This window comes from Phodopus roborovskii, unplaced genomic scaffold, assembly GCF_943737965.1.
Source record: "Phodopus roborovskii unplaced genomic scaffold, PHOROB, whole genome shotgun sequence".
Classification (NCBI taxonomy): domain Eukaryota; kingdom Metazoa; phylum Chordata; class Mammalia; order Rodentia; family Cricetidae; genus Phodopus; species Phodopus roborovskii.
In genome coordinates this window covers 7459662-7480704 of record NW_026126625.1, presented here as the reverse complement: position 1 = coordinate 7480704, position 21043 = coordinate 7459662, and the positions used below count along the sequence as shown (strand labels likewise).

Here is a 21043-nt window from a genome sequence, read left to right as displayed (position 1 = left end):
TTATCAGAGAACTGTCCATTCACAAAGTTTTTACAGGTGAGTTTTTAATCAAATATTCAAGGAACACAGTTTCCTTGAGCCCGGAAAGAAGGAAATACCATATGATTAGTTTCTGGAGGAAGCAAAATTCAGATAAGAGTTGAATAATATACATATTCTGGATCTACTCCACCTTAACAGGAGAGTGCTGAGAACATATACAATGTATTTGGAGAGAAGTAGCTCAGTGTTAACATATAGCTCATCACTGTAGGAGACTAAAGAAAACAGCTGTTCCTGTAGATAGCAAGACTCTCAGGTGGGAAGGGGTGCCTTTGGTAAATTTTTATCTCTGTACCTGGTGATAACTACTAATATATTAAGTCTAGAAAACATTTCACTAACAGTGATTGACCATTAAAGAGAAATTAGGAATTGAAACTCCAGGTAGAGATACTTACCACCTTTGCTGAGTTTCAGTAGTCATTGATGCAGTCATAAATTAGTCCTACATAATCAGAAAGGAAGAGGTCTTTTCCCCTAATTCTGGCTGTACCTTAGTACATAGCTCTAGGAAACTTAGTTTTTCAGTAGTAAAAAAATGTTTTTTCTTGAGACAGGATATTTCTGTGTAGCAGCCCTGGCTGTCAAGGAACTCACTTTGTAGGTCAGATTGGCCTCAGACGTACTAGAGATCCACCTTTCTCTACCTCCCAAGTACTGGGATTACAGGAGTACACCACCACTGCCAGGCAAATATTTTGTACTTCTTTCTTTACTGATATGAAATGAAATTCATAGTGTCACATTTTTGAGGGGGATAAATAGCCTAGTATAATTAATACAAAGAAGAAATAAATATAGCTGATAATAAAAATTTAAGGATAAATAATGAAGCTGATTGTATAATTAGTACCTCAATATGTAGACTTTTGGTAAAACACCAGCAAGCAAACTGAAGTGTACATCTCAATATATATGAATTCATATATGTGTCAGCTACAAATAATGCACGTTGATACTTTACATGCAAATTGAGTCAGTTCTATGTATTCGTATTTCCATATCTGAACTTACCTACTGGCTGAAAGTTGTTTTGAATTCTAAAATCATTACTCAGGTTTTTTTAGTCCTTTTCTGCCAGACTTTAGTTGCCTGTTCCCAGGCAAGCTGAAGCTCTACCTTCCTGTTTGACCTTTCCTACAGAGACAGAAGAGGTAAGGGCAGTGCAGTGCAGTGCAGTGCAGGAGACTTGTGGGCTGCATCTAAAGGATAGGTCCAGGTGAAGCATCTGTTAGTCGCAGCCTTGGTCAACTTACTGGATGCCTGAACTGGTCCAATTCTCTTTTGTAAAATGAAGATGACAGTGTAGGATGAGTTGTTCATGGGATTTAAGTGGAAGGTAGATAGAGATGTCTATGTGTGTCTTTAACATATGACGTATGCAATGTAGGTGTATAAATTTGTGTTTGTGTATGAATATGTACATAATTACCAATGGCAATAATAAATTTGTAAGTCTCTTTACTGAAATGGTACTTGCCTTTTATGGAAATCAGTAAAATTACACTAAAATAAAATTATAGCTTATAGTCAAAACAAAAAAATTTCCTTTCATGAATTTTGGGATTCTTAGTTATAGGACTTTGTTCTGTATGTCACAGAAATTGTAGTGTCACTGGCTCCTTATGCCTAAAACTTAGGGTGAAGAGAACCCTACTAAAAAACCTGATTGGAACTAATAGAAGAATAATTGCCACTTAAAAAATGAGAATTTGACATTATTCAAAACACTGTTACAATAAAAACACCTAAGTTATAGAAATGAACGGTGGTCACGGTTGTACATTGATGTAAATGTACTTAATGCCACTTAATTGTACACTTAGTGACCAACATGGTATAGTTTATATGTATACTGCCACAATAGGAAAACCCAAGATTTTAAATGTAAAAAATGAGTTAATATGGAGTAACAATTTAAATCTATATTTTATTATATTGTAGTAAATTGTATGTTTATTATATTGAACATTACTGTAATAGAGTAGGATTAAACTCCAAAATGTCCAGCAGATAGTACTTCTGTGTAAATCTAGAGAACTTTGGCTTGAATCACACTTTAATAAGGATAAATTAACTTTTTAAATTGAGTATGTTAGAAAGTTTCTTTCAGAAGTCACATGTTTTTAGTAGAGGAGTGGCCTAACAAAATATAAAGTTAATCTGGAATAATAAATCCTATTCTAAAAGAGATAAGAGCAGCTCAAATATGAAAAAGAATGGTGACTCTATAAGGAATGTGGATCAACTATACAGGTCAGAAACCATTTAGAATGGAATGAAAGAAGGAAGGGTTAGTCACCGGAGTTGGATTCTTACTGATCCCATGCGGTATTTATATAAATGAAACTTTGAACATACTACAAAGATGAGGATGGTGTGGATCTCTCTAAACCTGGGATAGAGTATTGTTTGTAAAGAATTTTATGTCCCAAATAACCATGAAGTTTAAAAGTAAACTTCCGTATCTTCATTCAGCCCTTGTTTCTTCTCTTCCTCTTTCTCCCCACCCTTCTTGTGGGGGCCTCTGCAAACTAGTGCCAGCAGAGAAATGTTTCATTTGAGGCTAGAAAGAAATCCAGTTCAACACAACTCAGTAGCCAGTGTTGGTTCAAGTAAAGTACAATCTGGGGGAAAGTTTCCTGGTATTAACATAGGGCCCTGTGCACAGAGAGGCATAATTACATTGAAATGCTTCTCAAAGTACATGCCACTTCTTCCCATGAAGATGGGTTCTGTAGATAGGCTACATGGGTTATCTTAAGGGCCTAGGGGAAGATCTGGTATGATCTAGGTCATGTAGGTAGGGCAGAGGTCATCTGGGTTATTAGCCACCTCCAGACCTAGTTGTGAGAGCTTGGGGAAGCCCCTTGTCATACTAATAACACTAATAACAGTCATCTGGAGTATTAAATATTTCCAGTCCTGCTTGTGGGAGCTTGCTATGTTCTACAATTAGTACCCAGATCATCTAGGCTAATAGCCACCTCTAATCCCAACCTTCTGGGCAGAAAACAGGTTATACATTGTTTTCTTTGAAAAGACAAACAACCCTGAATGTTTAATATTCCTGGCTTCCCTAGTGCTCTGTGAGCACAACCTTTGACCTTTGTTTCCCAGCACCTTCTCTTTCTCCCACTATGTTGTCCAGATGGTCTTGATCTTGTGAACACAAATTTTCCTCCTGCTTTGACTTTTTGGGTAGCTTGGACCATGAAAGTAGTTGTAGTCCTGCCTGGCTAAAGTTTTTTTCTTTGACTACAAAAACTTAGGATAATAAAAATAGATAGTTCACTAATGTGCAGGGCTGCTGTGCTATTCAAAGGAAGTGGTTATAGTAACAAATGAACTGGCACATAAGGAAGTACAGCTGTAGTGGTGTGCCAATAGTAGTATGAATAATCAAAGTGTTAGCTGAAAATGCTGAGAATTACAGATTATAATTATTATGAATAACAGTCTTTTCAGTTGCCTTTGTATTTAATGTCATTTTTTACACATAGAATAAATGAGTAAGATAGACCAATATTGACTATTGTGACCAAACTAGACTTGCTAATTATTATATGGAGCCTTTATTCAAATCCGCTAATGTAAGTTGGTGCCTCTTTCTATCCATTTATCACCAACTGTTAATTTAGTGCATTTATGACTCTTATCACAATTTATAGTTATTTACCCCTTCTCATTTATCACTGTCTCCCATGTGGCAAAGATAGAAACTGCCTGGCTCACCATTGTTTCCTGACAAGCCAGACACAGTGACTGAATATGATAGACCCTTGGCAAGTATTAGCAGAACAGATAACTTCCAAGTTTGGGACCTTGATCTTAATGACTAGAATGTTCATGAGGGAGATTTGGATGAGTGCAACACAGAACCAGCTATTATAATAAAAACAGGTGTTCAGGTTACAGTCTTTTGACCGTACACAACAAATCCTACTTGAGTTCCTCTTCAGTTCACATTAGGATTTGTGGGCAATAAAGACATCTTCAAAAGTGCCTTTTATAATAATTTTCTTTTTGTAAATAAAATCCAGGCAACACTTTAAACAAGCTCTAACCTTCAGAATATGAACACTTAGAGAATTGTTTATGTTATTTTGTAATGGGATCCTTTCTCACAGGTTCACGGTTAACAGAAGAATCTCTGTAGTTGGATTTGGTTTGTATGGATCTATTCATGGGCCCACGGATTATCAAGTGAATATACAGGTACGCTCCATTCCTGTTATCATCTTGAGATATAGTAGCAACTTTGCAATAAATACTGTCTTGACAAAAACCCAAATTTCATTGTTCTTGTCAAAGGAATCAGGAAGCAGCAGTCATATTTTAAACCATTTCTGTTTTGTGGTTGTTGTAAAAGTTGTGGTTTCAGGAAATTGGGATCCTTTACAAAAGTCTTAACATACCTGCAGCTAACTTTTGTTCAGGAAACCCTTACAGTAATTCCTGTTTCATTGATTTAAAATACCCTCTTGCCCTTCATGTGCCTTGAAACTGTGGTATTACTTCACACTGCCTCGAACACTCTTTGATTCAGGAGAATCAGGAGAATAAATCTGCATTCTTCTTTTGTTTTGTTTCTGTGTTTGTTTTATTTTGACAGGGTCTTGCATCCGAGGATGGTCTGAACTTACCATCCTCCTACTCTTTTTCTAATACTGAGACTATAGGTGTGTGCCACCATGCTGCTCTGCTTCTCAGATAGAGCTCTGAAGTTAAACACCTTCTATTCCATCCTTCCCAATGAGCTATTGTTCTCCTTTGGATTGCAAACCCTGTTAAGTAACATTATTTTTGAAAACACGCCAGTGTTATACTTTTATTTATGAACTATATAATACCGTGCCTATATTTTATACGTAAAGTACAAAAGTATGAGGAAAGAAAGTAAAACATGTTTCAAGCTTTTGTCAAAGCAAAAACATACCTTATAAAAGTCACTACTATATTCTCTTCAATATTAAAAACTTTGAACCTTGTAGTCAACTGTAGCAGTGGCATCACTCAAAGACTGTCCCTACCTCCTTCAATCTCAGCTCTCTCCAAAATCCCATGGGATGGCAGTATTGAAGTAGCAAGTGTGTACATTGATGGTAATCAATATAAGATGTTGAAAATAAATATGCATGCTAATAATGGCACCTAGCTTTAGTGTATGTAATGCTATTCTCTAGAGATTTTAATTTTATAGGACTGACCCCTTTTTTTATTGAATTGGTAGTAGGTACTTGAAAAGTATATTCATTGAGCATAGTGGTGCATACCTTTAATCCCAGCCCTTGAGTGTACCAGTGCAGCTAGGGCTACTTATTGAGACCTTGTCTTTAAAGGGAGGTGGGGCAGGTTATATTAGTAACTGGCATGTATGGCTTAGTTTTCATAGACTGTACACATCTATGTAACTAGTGTCTAGTCAAGGGACAGGATAAGACCACACCTGGAACTTTTTGTGATCCTTCTGTGTTGCCGTCCCCCCACCCCCACCCCCGAGTAACCACTGTTCTGACCTTCGCTTTAGGTGGCTTTTGCCCATTTCCTAGACTGTTGGCAGAAAGGCAAGCAAGCTTATGAGAGAACTGTCCCATGTAGGGAAGACCTCCTGGTAACTTAGTAAGCCCTGACTTGAGCTTTTTAGGCCATCCTCCATGAAGATTCACAACCTTTAACAAAAGCAGTTTCCTCTCTGTCCAACTTCTTTATCTTCTGAACTAGCACTGCCTGCATATCTCCTCTATTGGCTTGACCCTCCTGCAGGGTGTCCTATAATGTCCCCTTATACCACTTAAAACTGATATGATAGAACTAATTGAAATTATTCACAGATATGGCAGTGCATTTAAGGGCATTTTAATTTCAGTAAACACCAAAGCAAAATGTTGAGATGATTATCTTATGAATAAGACATGGGCTAAATGAGGAGAAAAGATTTTTTTCCTGTTGATATCTCAAGTCCACACCCCCATCCCACTGAAAACAGGGTTTCTCTGTATAGCTCTGGCTGCCATGGAACGCACTTTGTAAACCAGACTGGCCACAGACTCACAGAGATTTGCCTGTTTCTGCCTCCCAAGTGATGGGACTAAAGGTGTACACCACCACTGCCTGGTTCAAGTCCACATTCTAAGTTCACACACCAATCTACTTTTTGTATGGAAGCCCTCTTCTGCAGCCTAGTCCCTGTTGCTTGATGCCTTCCACATTCTTCCTGTGATGCATGAATTAAAGAGCTATTTTCTGGTTATTGACTGCTTTAAAAAGTCATCTTTGATAACCAGATGAGTAGAGAAAAATTAGAATATGGAAAGTTTACAGTCTATATCAGCTTCTAAAGGCTTCATATTCTTTTCTACAAGACTGTTACAATTTAACTTACATGTTACTTGTCTTTTAAAACTCACAGATCATTGAATATGAGAAAAAACAAACCTTGGGACAAAATGATACTGGATTTAGTTGTGATGGGACTGCTAACACATTCAGGGTCATGTTCAAAGAACCTATAGAGATCCTGCCCAATGTATGTTACACAGCATGCGCAACACTCAAGGTAAGAGCCACTCAGCTCCTTAGGCTGTACTCGCTCTGCACTCTGTTGTGAGGCTCCTGGCTTCCATGTTTTACAGAGTAACTGATATGGGAGTCTCTTAGAAAGGAGAAGAGGAAAGTAGAGCTGAGAAACTCCACTGCTTTAAGTGCTGCCCAGCCCTAAAACTGTTTTGAGAGAAAAGTTCTTCCTAAGAACTTCCCCTTTGGTTAAAGGAATTGAACTTTCCACAAAAGATAAATAAGTGTTTCCTTAAGATCTTTCCACAGTTGCTAATGGCCTAACTCCGTATTGGTGTTTCTAAGTTGTATTTAACCGGAAACTTCATATGTCATTAAATGACTGAATGAAGTTCTTTCTATACTGGCTCTGTAATGACTGGGGTAGACCAGTAGTCAAATCAGAGCATGCTGAGTGCTTCTTTCAGATGCTAATCACTAACCCATTTATTTTCATTTAGGGTCCAGATTCTCACTACGGCACAAAAGGGCTGAAGAAAGTGGTCCATGAGACCCCTGCTGCAAGCAAGACTGTTTTCTTATTTTTCAGCTCCCCTGGCAATAATAATGGCACTTCAATAGAAGATGGACAAATACCAGAAATAATATTTTATACATAATTTAGTGTTAACGACCATTCAGTCTAATCTCAAAAACATAAACAACTGGCCACAATAGTTTGAGTGTCATGAGTATTTATAATTACAGAACAAGAAACATTTTAGTTTCTTAGAGGAAGTAAAAGTGTTTATTGTTTATTTAAATATCTGCATGATTCAAAGACAGATTTTCCATTGTCTTGTAACCCTCGGGGCAGAGGGAACCCACTAGTTTGTGTGAAAACCACAGTCTTTCTGCTTTGTCTTGTGTGATTCCATAGATCCGCTGACTTGTGATCTTTCAATAGTTTGGGAATTGAAAGATTTTTGTCATATGTAGCAGATATGGGTGTTTGTGCTTTTTAAAAAAATCTTTTGTTTTTACTATTTTGAAAGTTAGGTGAAATGGGTCAGTATTCCTACAGAACTCTTTTTAACTCAAATAACTAATTTCAGAAAATTAAGAAAACTAACTTTATATTTGGGGTTTTGAAATATCTGGTTGTTAGCATTTGTAATAATGCTAAAAGAAAGCCCCCCCCCCAAAAAAATATTCAAGAAAAACTTCAGGTATTTTGTAATAGTATAGTAGTGTATTGCATAGAAGTGTTTTAAAGCTGTAAGTGGAATTTGTGTAAATTTATAATAATTGATATAAATAGATCTACAGGGATGATCTGAGATGGATTCTTTATCACTCCCATCTCACTGTGCCTGTTATGGGTGCTGCCAGTAATTCCTAGATGGTTGAGATGATGGAGGTGCCTACAGATACCACTTGTAGCATTGCAGTAACTTTACACAGCAAGAAGGGATAAAATACTAAGTCCCTAACAGCTACTGTGAAATCATAAATCTGTCCAACCAGTTACTCCTGTTTAAAGAGAAGGAGGCTTTTTTTTTTTTTTCTTTTGTCACCTACATAGTTCTATCCAAGAAGCAAAATGCTTGATATTTGTGACCTTAACGTGACTGGCACATCTATAAGAGTGGGTCAGAAGGATATCTGGCAGTGTGATGATTCTACATTTTTATATAAAGAGGATTTTTAAAATACAAGCGAGATAACATTTTCCCCTTGAAAATGATTGTCTTATTAAAAAATAAACCTTGTATATATTAAACTTAATGGCTATCAGTCTATCAGTTGTGGAAAATTGTTAAAAATTCTTCTAAGTATCAGCTTAAGATTTTTTTCTAAATAGGATATAAAGGATTTTATCAAAAGTAATAATTTGTATTTTCAAGAGGGCAGGGAGGTGATGTGTTGGTGGCCAGGTCTCTTGAAGTTGCCGAAGAAAGGGAACTGTTTTTTGTTTACTCTGGTACCATGATCTTATATTGTCAACCTCAGTTAGCTGGAATACCCATTGAAGTGTGATTCTGCTAAACTGAAGTTTAGCAAAGTCTGTAGTAACCATTGGGGGAGGTATTTCTTCTTTAACAAGTATTGCATTCCAGAGGTAAGTTAGTGCTTTTGACTTTGGGCCATCCATATGCCTTGCTTTTTACCAAACAACTGTAATGGAAGGTACAAGAAACGGAGCCACTCACTGACATTGGGACATCACCTGGAATCTTTAAAATAAATTTATCCTTTTTTTTTTTTTTTTTTTTTTTTTTTTTTTTTTTTTGTCTACTTTTTTTTTTCCCTAAAAGTTGAATACAAGAGTACTTTGGACCAAAGGTTCTAATTAATTAAAATTTAGTTCTTACACGCTTCTAATTTTAATCCATACCTACAGAATAGGGACAGTTGAGAGGTACAGCAGTTGCTTAATGTGGTTTGAATGAAAATAGTCCCATAGGCCAATTAGAGTGGCACTATTAGAATGTGTGGTGATAATTTTCTGCTGGTCTAGTGGCTGTACATGAATCTACTGATCCTTTAATTATTGTCTGTGGCCCCACAGTCAACCCCCTCTGCCCCTCTGGCCAATCAGGCCAAGGCTTGGAGGGCCTTCCATTCTCGTGGCCCAGGCTCTGTCATAGCCATAATATGTAGGTTTAAACTAAGTCATTCTATTTACCAACAGTGACTTGGAAGCCAGATAGAGAAGCTGAGAAGCAACCAGCTTTGCTTTTTGGCCAGAGACCCAGCAAGAGACATTGCTCTTCACTCATCCCAAAACCAAAAAGCTTGAACCAAACCACTAGTCCTAGCCTTTCCTTCCTTTTCCTCTTCTCTTTCCAAATGACCATCTTCTCTGCAACTAACTCTGATCAGCTAGTTGCTGGCTCTCCCCCTGATTCAAGGTTGACTTTATTAATAGTCTTTCTCCTGCTGCCTGCTGATCCAGATGTAGAACTCTCTCGGCTATCTCTCCAGCACCAGGAAAAGTGCTACCACTTTTCCTGCCATGACAATAATGGATTAAACCTTTGAACTGTAAGCCAGCCCCAATTAAGTGTTTTCTTTTATGAGTTCCCCTGGTCATGTCTTTTCATAGCAATAGAATTTTGAGCAAGATACCTGGCTTGAATTCCATCTCTAGTGCCAAAGTGCCAGTCATTGCAGCCTGAAGATTACTGTGTACAGGCCTTTGCACTAAAGTGCAAAGACATTAAAATTTAGAAAGGTTACTAAGTGGTACTGGGTACAATTTGAAGTCTTTACACCCCAAGCTATTGAGCAGGGAAAATACTTGGTTGAGTTGCCAAAAGAGCTGGCAGTTGTGATGCACATTTTTAATCCCAATATTTGGGAGCCAAACAAAGATGGATCTCTGAATTTGAAATCAGCCTGTTCTACGGAATGAATTCCAGGACTACATAGATGCTGTCTCAAAAAATAAGTAATAATAAAAGATATCACTGATAAACCTACTATAGAATATCAATACATTTAAAAGTATTCCTACAAAAGTATTTGTATTCTAATCTACCCAAAAATTAAGATACAATATTTGTACTTTGAAGCATTGTGTTTTAGATACACCAAAAAAGAAAAAAAATTTGACTACTACCTACTGTAGAATATCAACACATTTAAAAGTATTCCTACAAAAGCACTGCTATCCTATTATCTACTGAACAAATTAAGATGTAATGTTTGTACTTTCAAAATTATATTTTAGGTCCACATAAAATTTTAGGTAGATATACTTTCAAATGAAAAAATTAAATGCTTATAGGACAAGCGTATGGCCATCAAATGTGGTATGTGAAATATGTTTAACATTCACTGCCCTTCCCTTGCTAGTTAGTGTTTTCCTCTGCCTTCTGTCTCAGTTCTTGTCCTCACATTCAAATGTGAACTGTGGCCAAATTGAACAAAGTACATATTAATAAGGGGACCACAGCAGCCCCAGGGTGACCAAGAGCATTCACTTTTGCTGTACACTTTAAGCTGGAGTAATATTTTTTTAACCAAATTTAAAATGGAGTAGTCTAAGATTTACAGTGGGTTTTATCATCCAGATATAAGTGGAGCCTGGGATTTTGATTTCCTCTGACACCAATGCCACTGGGTGAGTTTAACAGACAGCTCTGCCATTTTCCAGACCCTTAGTCCTTTCCTTCAGCATATCCCCACCCCTGGCTAGATAAACTCCAGTTCCTGCTTCTGAACCCTCTTCTAGCTCATTCCTATGCTTTCAAATGCAGTTATCTGGTTCAAAGGGAAAAAAAAAAAAAACTGTCACATCACAACAAAGTGTAAAATATTATGTAGACACTTCTATTTATCCACTCATTTTCTAGACCTATGAACACCTGTTCATTTCACTGTTCTTGTGACAACTGTCAGCTGACCGCTCCCCTTTGGAGCTATCTCCATTAGCTGCAATTACACTGTACTCTCTGGCTAGTGGTTAGTCGTGGCTTGTCTCCCTGCCCCTTGCTCTGTGCTGGACCTGCATGACATTCATTGGGAATGTCTGATGATCCATTTCCTTTTTGTTACCATATGTTCTCTGTTACCCGCAAAGGTCTTTCAAGTAGCTCCATAACTATTCCATTTGGATGTCTCCAATCATTTCAAACTTATTTACCCTAAAAACTCACCTCAAACTGCCAACCCATTCACCAGCTCCAGACTTGGGCATCTAAAGTCTTAGTTGCTACGTATGATCTTTTCACCATCTCTGACCATTCAGGACCCAAAGATCCTCAAATGGTTACAAGCCATCTCCCGTTTAGGTGGCAGACATCTTCCTACCTCTGCGCATGTATTCTCCACACATTCTAATATAACTGGACAAGGCCAGTCCCTAACTTAAGCACTCGTATTGACTTGCCTCTGCTCCACTCTCACGAGTGGTCGTATTCCATTTCACAGTTTATCTCCTTTCGCACTGCACTCTAAGAATTGCCACGATGGGGCAAGCGAACGACAAGGCCATCTTTGCCACCCCTAAGGAAAGGTGACTGCTTTGCCACGTGGTCACAGGCCAGGCAGTCAGGTTGCAAAAAGAACAAAACCTGCGCCATCCGGACGCAAGGTGGCGCTCTCAGATGAGGGCAGGATACGCATGCCGCTTCCGTCCTCGACGTGCGCAGGCGCAAAGGACTCTTCCGCTGCGCGGAGGCCTGAGGTGCCTTGTGGGCTTGGGATGCTGCAGCTCGTAGTGGGTCGCGGCGCTTCGGCTCCTGCTAGAGTCCTGTCTAGTTCCACGATGCCTAAGAAAGCCGGGGCGACGAGCAAGGCCAGTGGCAAGTCCCATGGTGTGGAGAGGGTAGGCCACGGGGCTGCACCAGCAGGGAACAGAAGCAGCGCCTGGAGGGTGAAAGACCAGCTACAGGTCTGAGCCTCCAGGGGCGCACATTAGCCCACCTGAGGACCACCGAGCCTAGGCTCCACTGCACACCTGCTGGCCTCTGCCTCGCTCCCGCACTTTGACGGCTGCTTTTCCCGGCATGCTGTGCATTCTGCCTTCCTCTGGTCAAGGAGACAGCACTCCCTTCCCTGACATCTTCCTTCTCCAACTCCTTTCAGTGACCCGGCTCAGACACCGCCACCTGCTGGCACCCTCCTCACCTCCCCAACCCTGGCTGCCCTTCTCCATGTAGAAATAAATGTCCCGTGTATATGGACTTCACTGGTGCATTTAGCAACGGTTTTCTCGCGTTGTAATCCCAGCTCCTTGAAGTCTGGGAGTATCCCTCTATCGGCATACTGCTTTGGAATTTATGAGTAAAAAGTTTCTAGCATGGCATAAATGTTAAATGCCAGAACTATTGTTCTTTCTGCAACCCACCCCTCACCCTCTCACCCACTCCGGGCTTTAGGATGCATTGGATGTAAACATGACCAATAAATGGTTCTACTCTCCGAGGAACAGGAACTATAAAGCAGACTATAGAAACAGGTTCTAAGTTAGCCAGAATGAGATCTGAACAGGACACATACACACACACAGAGCTAGCTTTAGGCTACACCAAATAAATAAATAAATAAATAAATAAATAAATAAATAAGTGATGAATAGTCTCTTCTTGTGGAGAAAATGAATTATAAAGCTAACAGGAGAAAGTTGCATAAAGGTGCAGAGGCCAGAGTCAGGCCTTCCAAGGCAGTATAAACACTGGGTTGATGGGAGGTTGGCTGGGTCCTTGAGGGATGTGGGGAAAGCCCCTCGGTGCCCAGTTGCTGGATGGTAGCCCAGTTAGTGAAGGCAAGGGGTAGTAATGGGTAAGTAAAAGTGTAATGAAATATTTTGTAACCTGTAAAGTTCTATGTGTCATTTTAGGGTAAAAACCAAACCAAGGAACCTGAGACACCACTTCCTCCTGCTGGGCCTGTGACAACTGATCCTAAAGGTTGTGTTACCATTGCCATCCATGCCAAACCAGGCTCCAAACAGAATGCTGTGACAGGTACATCTGAGCACTGATGGGATTCATGTGGATCAGGCTGTCTCTTCACCTTCTCTCTGCTGAGTTAGCTGACAGCCTACCCTGTGACTATACATGGTATTTTATATCTGATTTAGAGGCTTCTCTATTTTAAAAACCCTATATTTTCATACAAAGATATTTGAAACAAAATGTGCAATATTTAACACCAAGTTAGATGGAAACCGTTGTATCTCTTCCCTTTTAAAGATGTGGTGCTTTGGAGGTGGCCTGGTTACATGTACCCATAATTAATGAGTACTTTTGTAATATAAACAAGACCCCATCTCTAAACAAAATGTTTGGAAGGCACACATAAGGAAACATGTACAGGCTAGACTACCCTTGTTTTTTCCTGTTCTGAAAATTAGAGACAGTAACAGGAGTGATACTTTGGTGTAGTGTAATGATCATTAACCTGAAAAATGGGAGAAGACCCAAGCTCTGACACCCTGCTTAATTCATAAGCAAGGTTAAAGTTTTAACTAAATTGTCTCTATTTTCAAGACAAAGCTTTGTGTACCGTATTTGTATATTTTGAAAATACTACACCAAATCCCAAGTGCTAGATAGGCCTGGTTTGTGCTAATGGCCATGTTATCTTGTACCTGGTGCCCATACTTTGGCCAGCTCTTCCTTCCTTTTCCCCTTCCTTCTTTTGTTTTTTTCTTTCTTTCTTGTTTTCAGATAAGAACTGCTGTGTAGCCTATGCTGGACTCAAACTTACCTTCTGCCTCAGCCTCTCAAAGTGCAAGGATTATAAGCTTGTGCCATAAGCCCAACCTTTTGGCCAGTATTTTTTAAGGCAAATATAAGATGGCATCAGCTATAAGGAACATGACTATTTGTGTAGATCAACTGAACTCTTCTATCCATTGTAAAGCATGTTTGATTTGAAAGATGCTGGAATGAAAAACTGCATCTGAGAGGTTGGGTGCAAAAGACACTTGAGCCATCTTACTGCATCGTTCTTGTGGAACGAATAGACATGTTGTTTCACAGGGTACAGTGTATGGACATGGCTGAGTGACCCCAGAGCTCAGGCTCATTTGCAAACTGCTTTGAGTAACTACTCTGTTCTCTTATAACTGTAAGTGCTACAGGACACATTACTTGTTTTCATTTGCCTCACCTATAGAATGGGGCTGATAACGGCACCGTTAGGATGACATGCTTTAGGAAAACTTACGTGCCCCTAAAGGTAGTGTAATTGTTAGATAAATGTTAGGTGTGTTGAATATTGGAGGCATTTAAGATACATATCACAAAAGAAAGGAACCCAGCCAGCCTAGTGTGTGGCTTTCCCTGATGTGCAGCTCCAAAGCCTGTGTGTCTAATGCACACCTTCGTCCTCGCATTGCCTCTGTGACATTGGTGGGGCCCAGCTTCCGGCTCCCTTCCTGGGGCGCTTTCCCTTCAAGGCAATTCCTAGTTGCCTAAATCCAAGATGCTCTCTAGGTCTCTGGACCTGTCCAGTTAGTAGGGTTTTCTCTTTTGTGGGTGTGCGTTCCCTGGGCTATTAGTTTAATTATTTGATTCAGTCCTTGTTTGTGTGCAAAAGACTGGTTAGCGGTTGTTAACTGAAAGCCTGTCCCGTGCGTGCAAACTGTTGGATAGTTCCTTGCTCCATGGAGGGAGAGATTCCCCTTAAGGACGAAGTTCATGACATTTCATTGCAGATCTGACCACTGAGTCTGTTGGTGTGGCAATCGCGGCCCCTCCATCGGAAGGAGAAGCAAACGCAGAGCTCTGTCGGTATCTTTCCAAGGTCTTAGAGCTCAGGAAGAGTGATGTGGTTCTGGATAAGGTGGGTCTTTCTCTCTTAAATTAGCATATACTGATCATAGTTCTTACTTTCTGTTTGTAAAGGCAGTTTTTAAAAAAAATGTATGTGTATGGCTGTTTTGCCTACATGTGTGTCTGCGCCCTCAGCCCACAAAAGCATGTCATATCCCTAGTACTAGAGTTACAGATGGCTGTGAGCCACCAAGTGGGTATTGGGAAATGAACCTGGGTCCTCTGGAAGAGCAGCTAGTGCTCTTAACCACTGAGCCATCTCTTCAGTCTTATAAAGCCAGTTTTTAAAAACTCCTATTCATTTAAACACAAAGGTCTGTTTTATGCACACTGCCTCTGTCATATTGAGACTGGCCACGTTTTACTTACAGTTCTTCATTTTGCTCACTTGTAGCATTTTCCTCCCTTCTAAATTCTACTATACTTACTGTCAGATTAGTCTTGTCCAGTTCCTCCAGCATCACCATAGTGAATATAGTAAAATGGTTCCTGTTTGTCATCTCTGTTAAGGAGTTTGCCAAGCATTTCTGACCCCCACTGGCTCTGCTCACTAGGGGGTCTGTAGTGAAGACAAGTTTATATGAAGTCAATACCTTGGTTTTACTTCAGAATCATTAGAGAATGACCTAAAACAGGCCCTGGCATCTCTGTAGACATGTTGAAACAGAATCCGTATGCAAGAGAGCAGGCCAAGTTCATGTCTTAAAGCTCTGCATGTAGTCAAGTGCTGTATATACCCTGTAGTTCATATCATATTTAAAGTCTTGATCAGTACTTGATTAATAATCTGCACCTAAAAATCCCTCTGATCAGTTCACTTCCTTTACCGGGTCTGACAGTTGCCTAAAGGCACGAGCCGCTCTTCCTGTGTGCATATACACTCCTTCTAAATAAAGCCCTGCTGAAATTCTGTGTTTTATAAAAGGCATGTTTCAAGTAAATCTCTCTAAGAGTTGTTTTATTTGATTGTGAAATCATAGTACTTAGATGTGTGTTTGCTTTTTGTTTGAAATTTTCAGACATGTATAACAATTTAGAAAAAAGGAATTTGTTTATATTTAGGTGTTATAAAGTTTATACTGAGTTGTCATATTTAATATTTTTAAATTATTTTCTTTTGTAATTCAAACAAATTACTTGAAACTAAAATATTGGCCAGGGAGAGTGGGAAGTACCTATAATCCCAGCACTTGAGACAGACAGAAAGGATCAGGGGTTCGGGTTCATCCTTGGCTATTTATTGAGTTTGAGCTAATCTGGGCCACATGAGATCCTGTCTTAAAGAAAGAAAGAAAAAAAAAAAAAAAAAGCCTGGCAGTGGTAGCACACACCTTTAATCCCAGCATTTAGGAAGCAGAGACAGGTGAATCTCTGAGTTCAAGGCCAGTCTGATCTACAGAGTCTGCTCCAGGACAGGCTCCAAAACTACAGAAAAACTATCTTGAAAAACAAAACATAAATAAATATATAAAGAATAAAGAAAAGAAATTAGAAATTAGAATATTGTAAAAATTAGTATTGAAATTTTAATGCCAAACTTTTATTATAAAAATTTAAGTAGGAAGGCAGAAACCCTGGAAAGTCACACAAATCTGTTGCAAGGGAGAGTATGTCTAGATAGATGTCTTAGGGTTTCTATTGCTGTGAAGAGGCACCAGGACCATGGCAACTCTTACAAAGGAAAACATTCAATTGAGGTAGAGGCTTGCAATTTCAGAGGTTTTAGTTCATTATCATCATGATGGGGAGCATGGCAGTGTTCAGGGAGACATGATGCTGGCTACTTCTTGAACAGAAGGTGACAGGAAGTGGACAGAGTGTCACACTGAGTGAAGCTTGAGCAAGAGAGACCTCACAACCTCCCCACAGTGACTTCCTCCAAGGCCACACCTCCTAGTAGTACTGCTCCTTTTAGGAGCCATTTTCTTTTAAACCACCACACTAGGCTATTGGGAGATGCCACCCATAACACCCCATGACATGCTGCAGTAGAGCAAAGGAGGTCTGTTGGCCCTGGCAGTATTAGCATGCTAAGTGTTGCCTTTTTCTTTCTGGTTCAGGGTGGTAAATCTCGGGAAAAGGTGGTGAAGCTCTTGGCTTCTACAACTCCAGAAGAGGTCTTGGAGAAATTGAAAAAGGAAGCTGAAAAAAAATAAAGACAAGAAATGGTAAGTACATTCTCGAGTTTTAATAAAAATACAGAGGTAGTTAAATAGTGTCCAAACTTAGGGACTGGAATACATACATACATACATACAATAAGATTAAAAGTAGAAAATTTAAGTCTAAAATAAAAACAGAAAATTTAAATCTATACATTAAATATAGGCTCTAAAATCCCTCACTGTGGTGGCAAAAGATGCCTCAGTAATTAAGAGCACTTGTCCTTTCAGTGGGCCTGGACTCGGCTCCCAGCGCTTGTCAGAGGGCTAACACTGAAACTCCAGTTCCAGGGTGTCCTGACATTCTTTTCTGATCTCTGAGGGCACTTGCAGACATGTGGTTCGTGTATGTATATTCCAGGCACACATTCACATTAAATAAACAAGCTTCTGAGTGCAAACAGCCTGAAATATGTTACTCTGATTTCCTGGCATTACAATGGAACAGCTGGACAAGCCAGTCAGGATGACTGACCTCACCCTTTGCTGTCCACGACGATGCCTCTTATCTGCAGACACTGGGGACCAGTTGAAGATCACAGCATACAAGATGACAACAAGAACCAGGCTCCCTTGCCTCCCAGTGGCGCCTTTCGCCTCACATGCCACAGTGTTTCTGGATTCCGGGGCTTTCATGCTGCTTTATAGTCCTACCTTCTATTTTAAGATGTTTGTTTAAATGCAAAAGTGTTTTTTATATCTTTTTAAAATTGTATGAAACATTTTGTGGAAAAGTAAATAATCACAGACTTATAATGTAATGTCAATTATTTTTGAAGACCTTGTAAATCTTCAACTCTAGAAGTTCTTAGGACTCTCCAAAGATCTTAAAAGAATAAAGAGGTGGCTGGAGTGGTGGCTGGCAGTTAAGAATGCTTACTGCTTTACTGCTCTTGAAGAGGACTTGAATTTAGTTCCCAACAACCCAACGTGTGATACCTCATAATGCGTGTTCCAAGGGATCCAATGCCTCTGATCTGAGGGCACCCACACTCATATATATGTTCACGCATGCGCGCACGCGCGCAAACACACACACACACACACACACACACACACACACACACACACACACACACACACACACATTTTAAAAATAAGAGAATAAAGATTCCCCGGAAGTGCTTTCCATTGTAAAGCCCATCAGAAATCACATCTGTGAGCTGGGTTGTAGCTCAGTTGGTAGCAAGTCCTGCTGTGCAGGGAGCCTTGGGTTTGATCTCCATCACTGCACAAACTGGGCATGGTGATGCACACCTGTAATCCCAGCACTCTGGAGCTGAGGGCAGCAGGGTGAGACATTCGAGATATATAACACATGGTGTGTATGTGTGTGCTGAAAAGATAATAAATTTTGTATATTTGACCTCCGTTACAGTACTCAATGGTTGTTGTTTGTTCTTTGAGACAGGGTGTCATTGTGTAGAACTTGGTGTACAGCCCTGGCCACCCATGTGCTGGATTACACACAGACATGCACAGTGCATCTAGCCAAGTTGGTCGTTAGTAAATAATATAAAATTACTTTGCTGGTTTGTAGTGTAGTCTTTGTCAGTGCAGATGTACATGAGAAAGAATGTAACGATAACATAATCATCCAGACCAAGTCCACAAGGAATACCAATTGTAAAAAATGCCCTAGTGAAAAAGAACTAAAAATCCATTCTCAGGAGCTGTGGACGAGAGCAACTGAAAGCTTACCCAAAGCCCAGAGCTCTTTAGGGCAGCACTGGTTTAAACCAGATGCCCTGTCTTGTAAGACCCTCCACTGCATTGCTGCTGAGTTATTTTGTGTGGTTTGGGCTAGAGAACTTTCCCACATTGGTACCACTAGGTACCACAGGCATTTTACATGGCTCACCATGGAACAGAAACACGTGTCAAAGGAATGTGTCAGTATGCTCGCCAAGGGTCTCAGCGAAGTCACAGAGGTCCTTGTGATGTCACGAAGGCCCTACTTTCTGCAGTGATGCCAGCGCTATGCCGAGGCGCACTTCCTTCACTGAGGCAGGTGGCCTGCTCCGGGTTCCACGCCTGCATGCTAATCCTCTGCAAAGGAGGTTGCCATGAAGAGCTTGGTGTTTTCCAGAAGTTTAGCCCCTTCTACCTCACGCCAAGCCAGATCACAGGAATGTCTAAACCACCCTCATGGCAAGAAATAACAACCCATAAGTGAGTAACTGAACCAATGATTTTTAGACCAATTAAGGCCTATCCCAGAGCCAGAGATAGGATCAGCACAGTCTGAAACAAACCAGTAGAGAGAAATGGAGATCAGAATAAAAAATTAACAATGGAGTCTGGGTAGGGACCAGTAGTTTTTACTACAATAATCTTTTTTTTTTTTTTTTTTTTTCTCTTTTTTCTGACATGGGGTCTACCTATATTGCCCACACTAATTTTAAAATGCTAAGGTCAAGTTCACCTACCTCACCCCCCTAAGTGCTAGGACTACAGATGTCTAACACCCACCAGCTCTGTTTCACTTTAAGTGGGCATATTTTAACAAGGAGCTTTTGCCTATTAATATTTTAAAGAAATATAACAGTAGTTTCTTTCTTTCTTTCTTTCTTTCTTTGAGACAATTTCTCTGTGTATCCCTGGCAGTCCTAGAATTCAGAGATCTGCCTGCCTTTGCCTCCCAAGTGCCAGAATTAAAAGTATGCAACACTACTGCCAGATTAAAAATTATTTTCTAACAAAAAAGATGTATCACAGCCGAGTGTGTTGGCACAGGCCTATAATCCTACTTCCTTCGGGGAGGCTGAGGCAGGAGAATTGAAGTTCAAGGCCAACCTGGGCTGTGTAGTAAGTTGTAGTCAAACTTGGGCTAAAGATGTGGGAGGTCCTTCTGTGTGCTACAAATATGTGTTACTGTTACTGGTTGATGAATAAAGCTGTTTTAGCCAATGGATAGGCAGAATTTAGCCAGGTGGGAAACCTGAACAAGGACAGAGAGAGGTGATAGGTGGAGTCGGAGACACCATGTAGCCACTGGGGAGGTAGGATACCTGGGCATAATCCGGTAAGAGAAAGCCATGTGAAGATACACAGATTAATAATAATGGGTTAATAATTGAGAGAGCTAGCCAATAAGAAGCCTAAGCAACTGGCTAAACATTTGTAATTGATATTAAGTCTCAGAGTAGTTATTCATTAAGTGGCTCTGGGCAGAGAAAAACTGGTCCAATGGGACTGACAGATGGAGAAAAATTTTCTTTCTACTACCTCCAAATAAAAAAGTAAACAAAACAAAAGATACATCGTAGCAGCACCATCGGAAACTGGTCCAGGTGCTGTATTCTAGATGGAGAGGGTCCTTCTTCCTCTGCAAATGTGGTGATCAGCAGTCTAACCACTTCCGTCAACACTGATAGGAACCTTGACCTGCTAGAGACTGGTTAGGCAGCTCTCTTCAGCTGGGTCCAGGGTTGGATCTCACCTCAGGAATACTGAAGTAGAGCCATGAACAAGGACACAAGATCCACTATCTGTTAGCCTTTTTCAGGTAGTACCATTCTAGCCTGATCCACCCCCAGTTAAGTCTGAGTAACAAATACTGGCAGTCTATGGAATGACCTGTTACACTGTGCTATTCTGGGGACTCTAGCTTTGCCACAGCTATAAATGAGGTCTGAGATAACTGAGGACTAATGTCAGGGTGATGCTGTACCGTAGCCCTGCATCTGTCACCCCTCGCTTCCACCAGAAGAGAGTCTCTCCATCAAAACTGTGGTAATAACTTGAGTTCTCCTCCATACATGAGCAGGACTTGGGAAAGGAAGAAATGGGCTCTTTCTACTCAGGAGGCAGGGGCACACTTCGGACTTCTGGTTTCTATGGACCATCCCACAGCCTTCCTTTGACTAGAGGATAGAGATAACCAGGAAACCCAAGTGGGACCTTTGCAATGTTTAAGGCTCCAAAAAGCCAAAGGCAGGAGTTTTAGAAGGCTGTCCATGCTGTGAACTACAGCGCTCTAGCTCAAGTTTGCAAGGATTTGGTTTTAAAAATTCCTTAACTATCATAGAATATGAGTATTTAGGACCTGCC

The 21043-nt window shown here is 40.2% G+C and overlaps 2 protein-coding genes across 7 annotated transcripts in view; both read left to right on the top strand.

Annotated features, from left to right (window-relative positions):
• The window catches only part of Btbd1 (BTB domain containing 1), a 32478-nt gene extending 23676 nt beyond the window's left edge, over window positions 1–8802 (top strand). For both annotated transcript variants that reach the window (XM_051206647.1, XM_051206646.1), the window contains 3 exons: window positions 4173–4260; window positions 6455–6601; window positions 7059–8802. In XM_051206647.1, coding sequence (XP_051062604.1) covers window positions 4173–4260; window positions 6455–6601; window positions 7059–7217 — 394 coding nt within the window. In that variant the 3' untranslated portion in view covers window positions 7218–8802. The remainder of the gene's footprint in view (window positions 1–4172; window positions 4261–6454; window positions 6602–7058) is intronic.
• Window positions 8803–11653: 2851 nt separating this feature from the next.
• Window positions 11654–18363, top strand: CUNH15orf40 (chromosome unknown C15orf40 homolog). 5 transcript variants are annotated; one of them, XM_051206656.1, is made up of 5 exons: window positions 11654–11872; window positions 12887–13013; window positions 14711–14838; window positions 16889–16996; window positions 17770–18363. In XM_051206656.1, the coding sequence occupies exons 1-4, from the start codon at window positions 11669–11671 to the stop codon at window positions 16982–16984; spliced, it is 555 nt and encodes a 184-aa protein (XP_051062613.1). In that variant the 5' UTR covers window positions 11654–11668; the 3' UTR covers window positions 16985–16996; window positions 17770–18363. The 5 variants fall into 5 exon arrangements, with proteins under 5 accessions (XP_051062613.1, XP_051062616.1, XP_051062611.1 ...); XM_051206659.1 differs by having other exon boundaries at window positions 11654–11842; window positions 17506–17842; XM_051206654.1 differs by having other exon boundaries at window positions 17506–17842.
• The last annotated feature ends 2680 nt before the right edge of the window (window positions 18364–21043 follow it).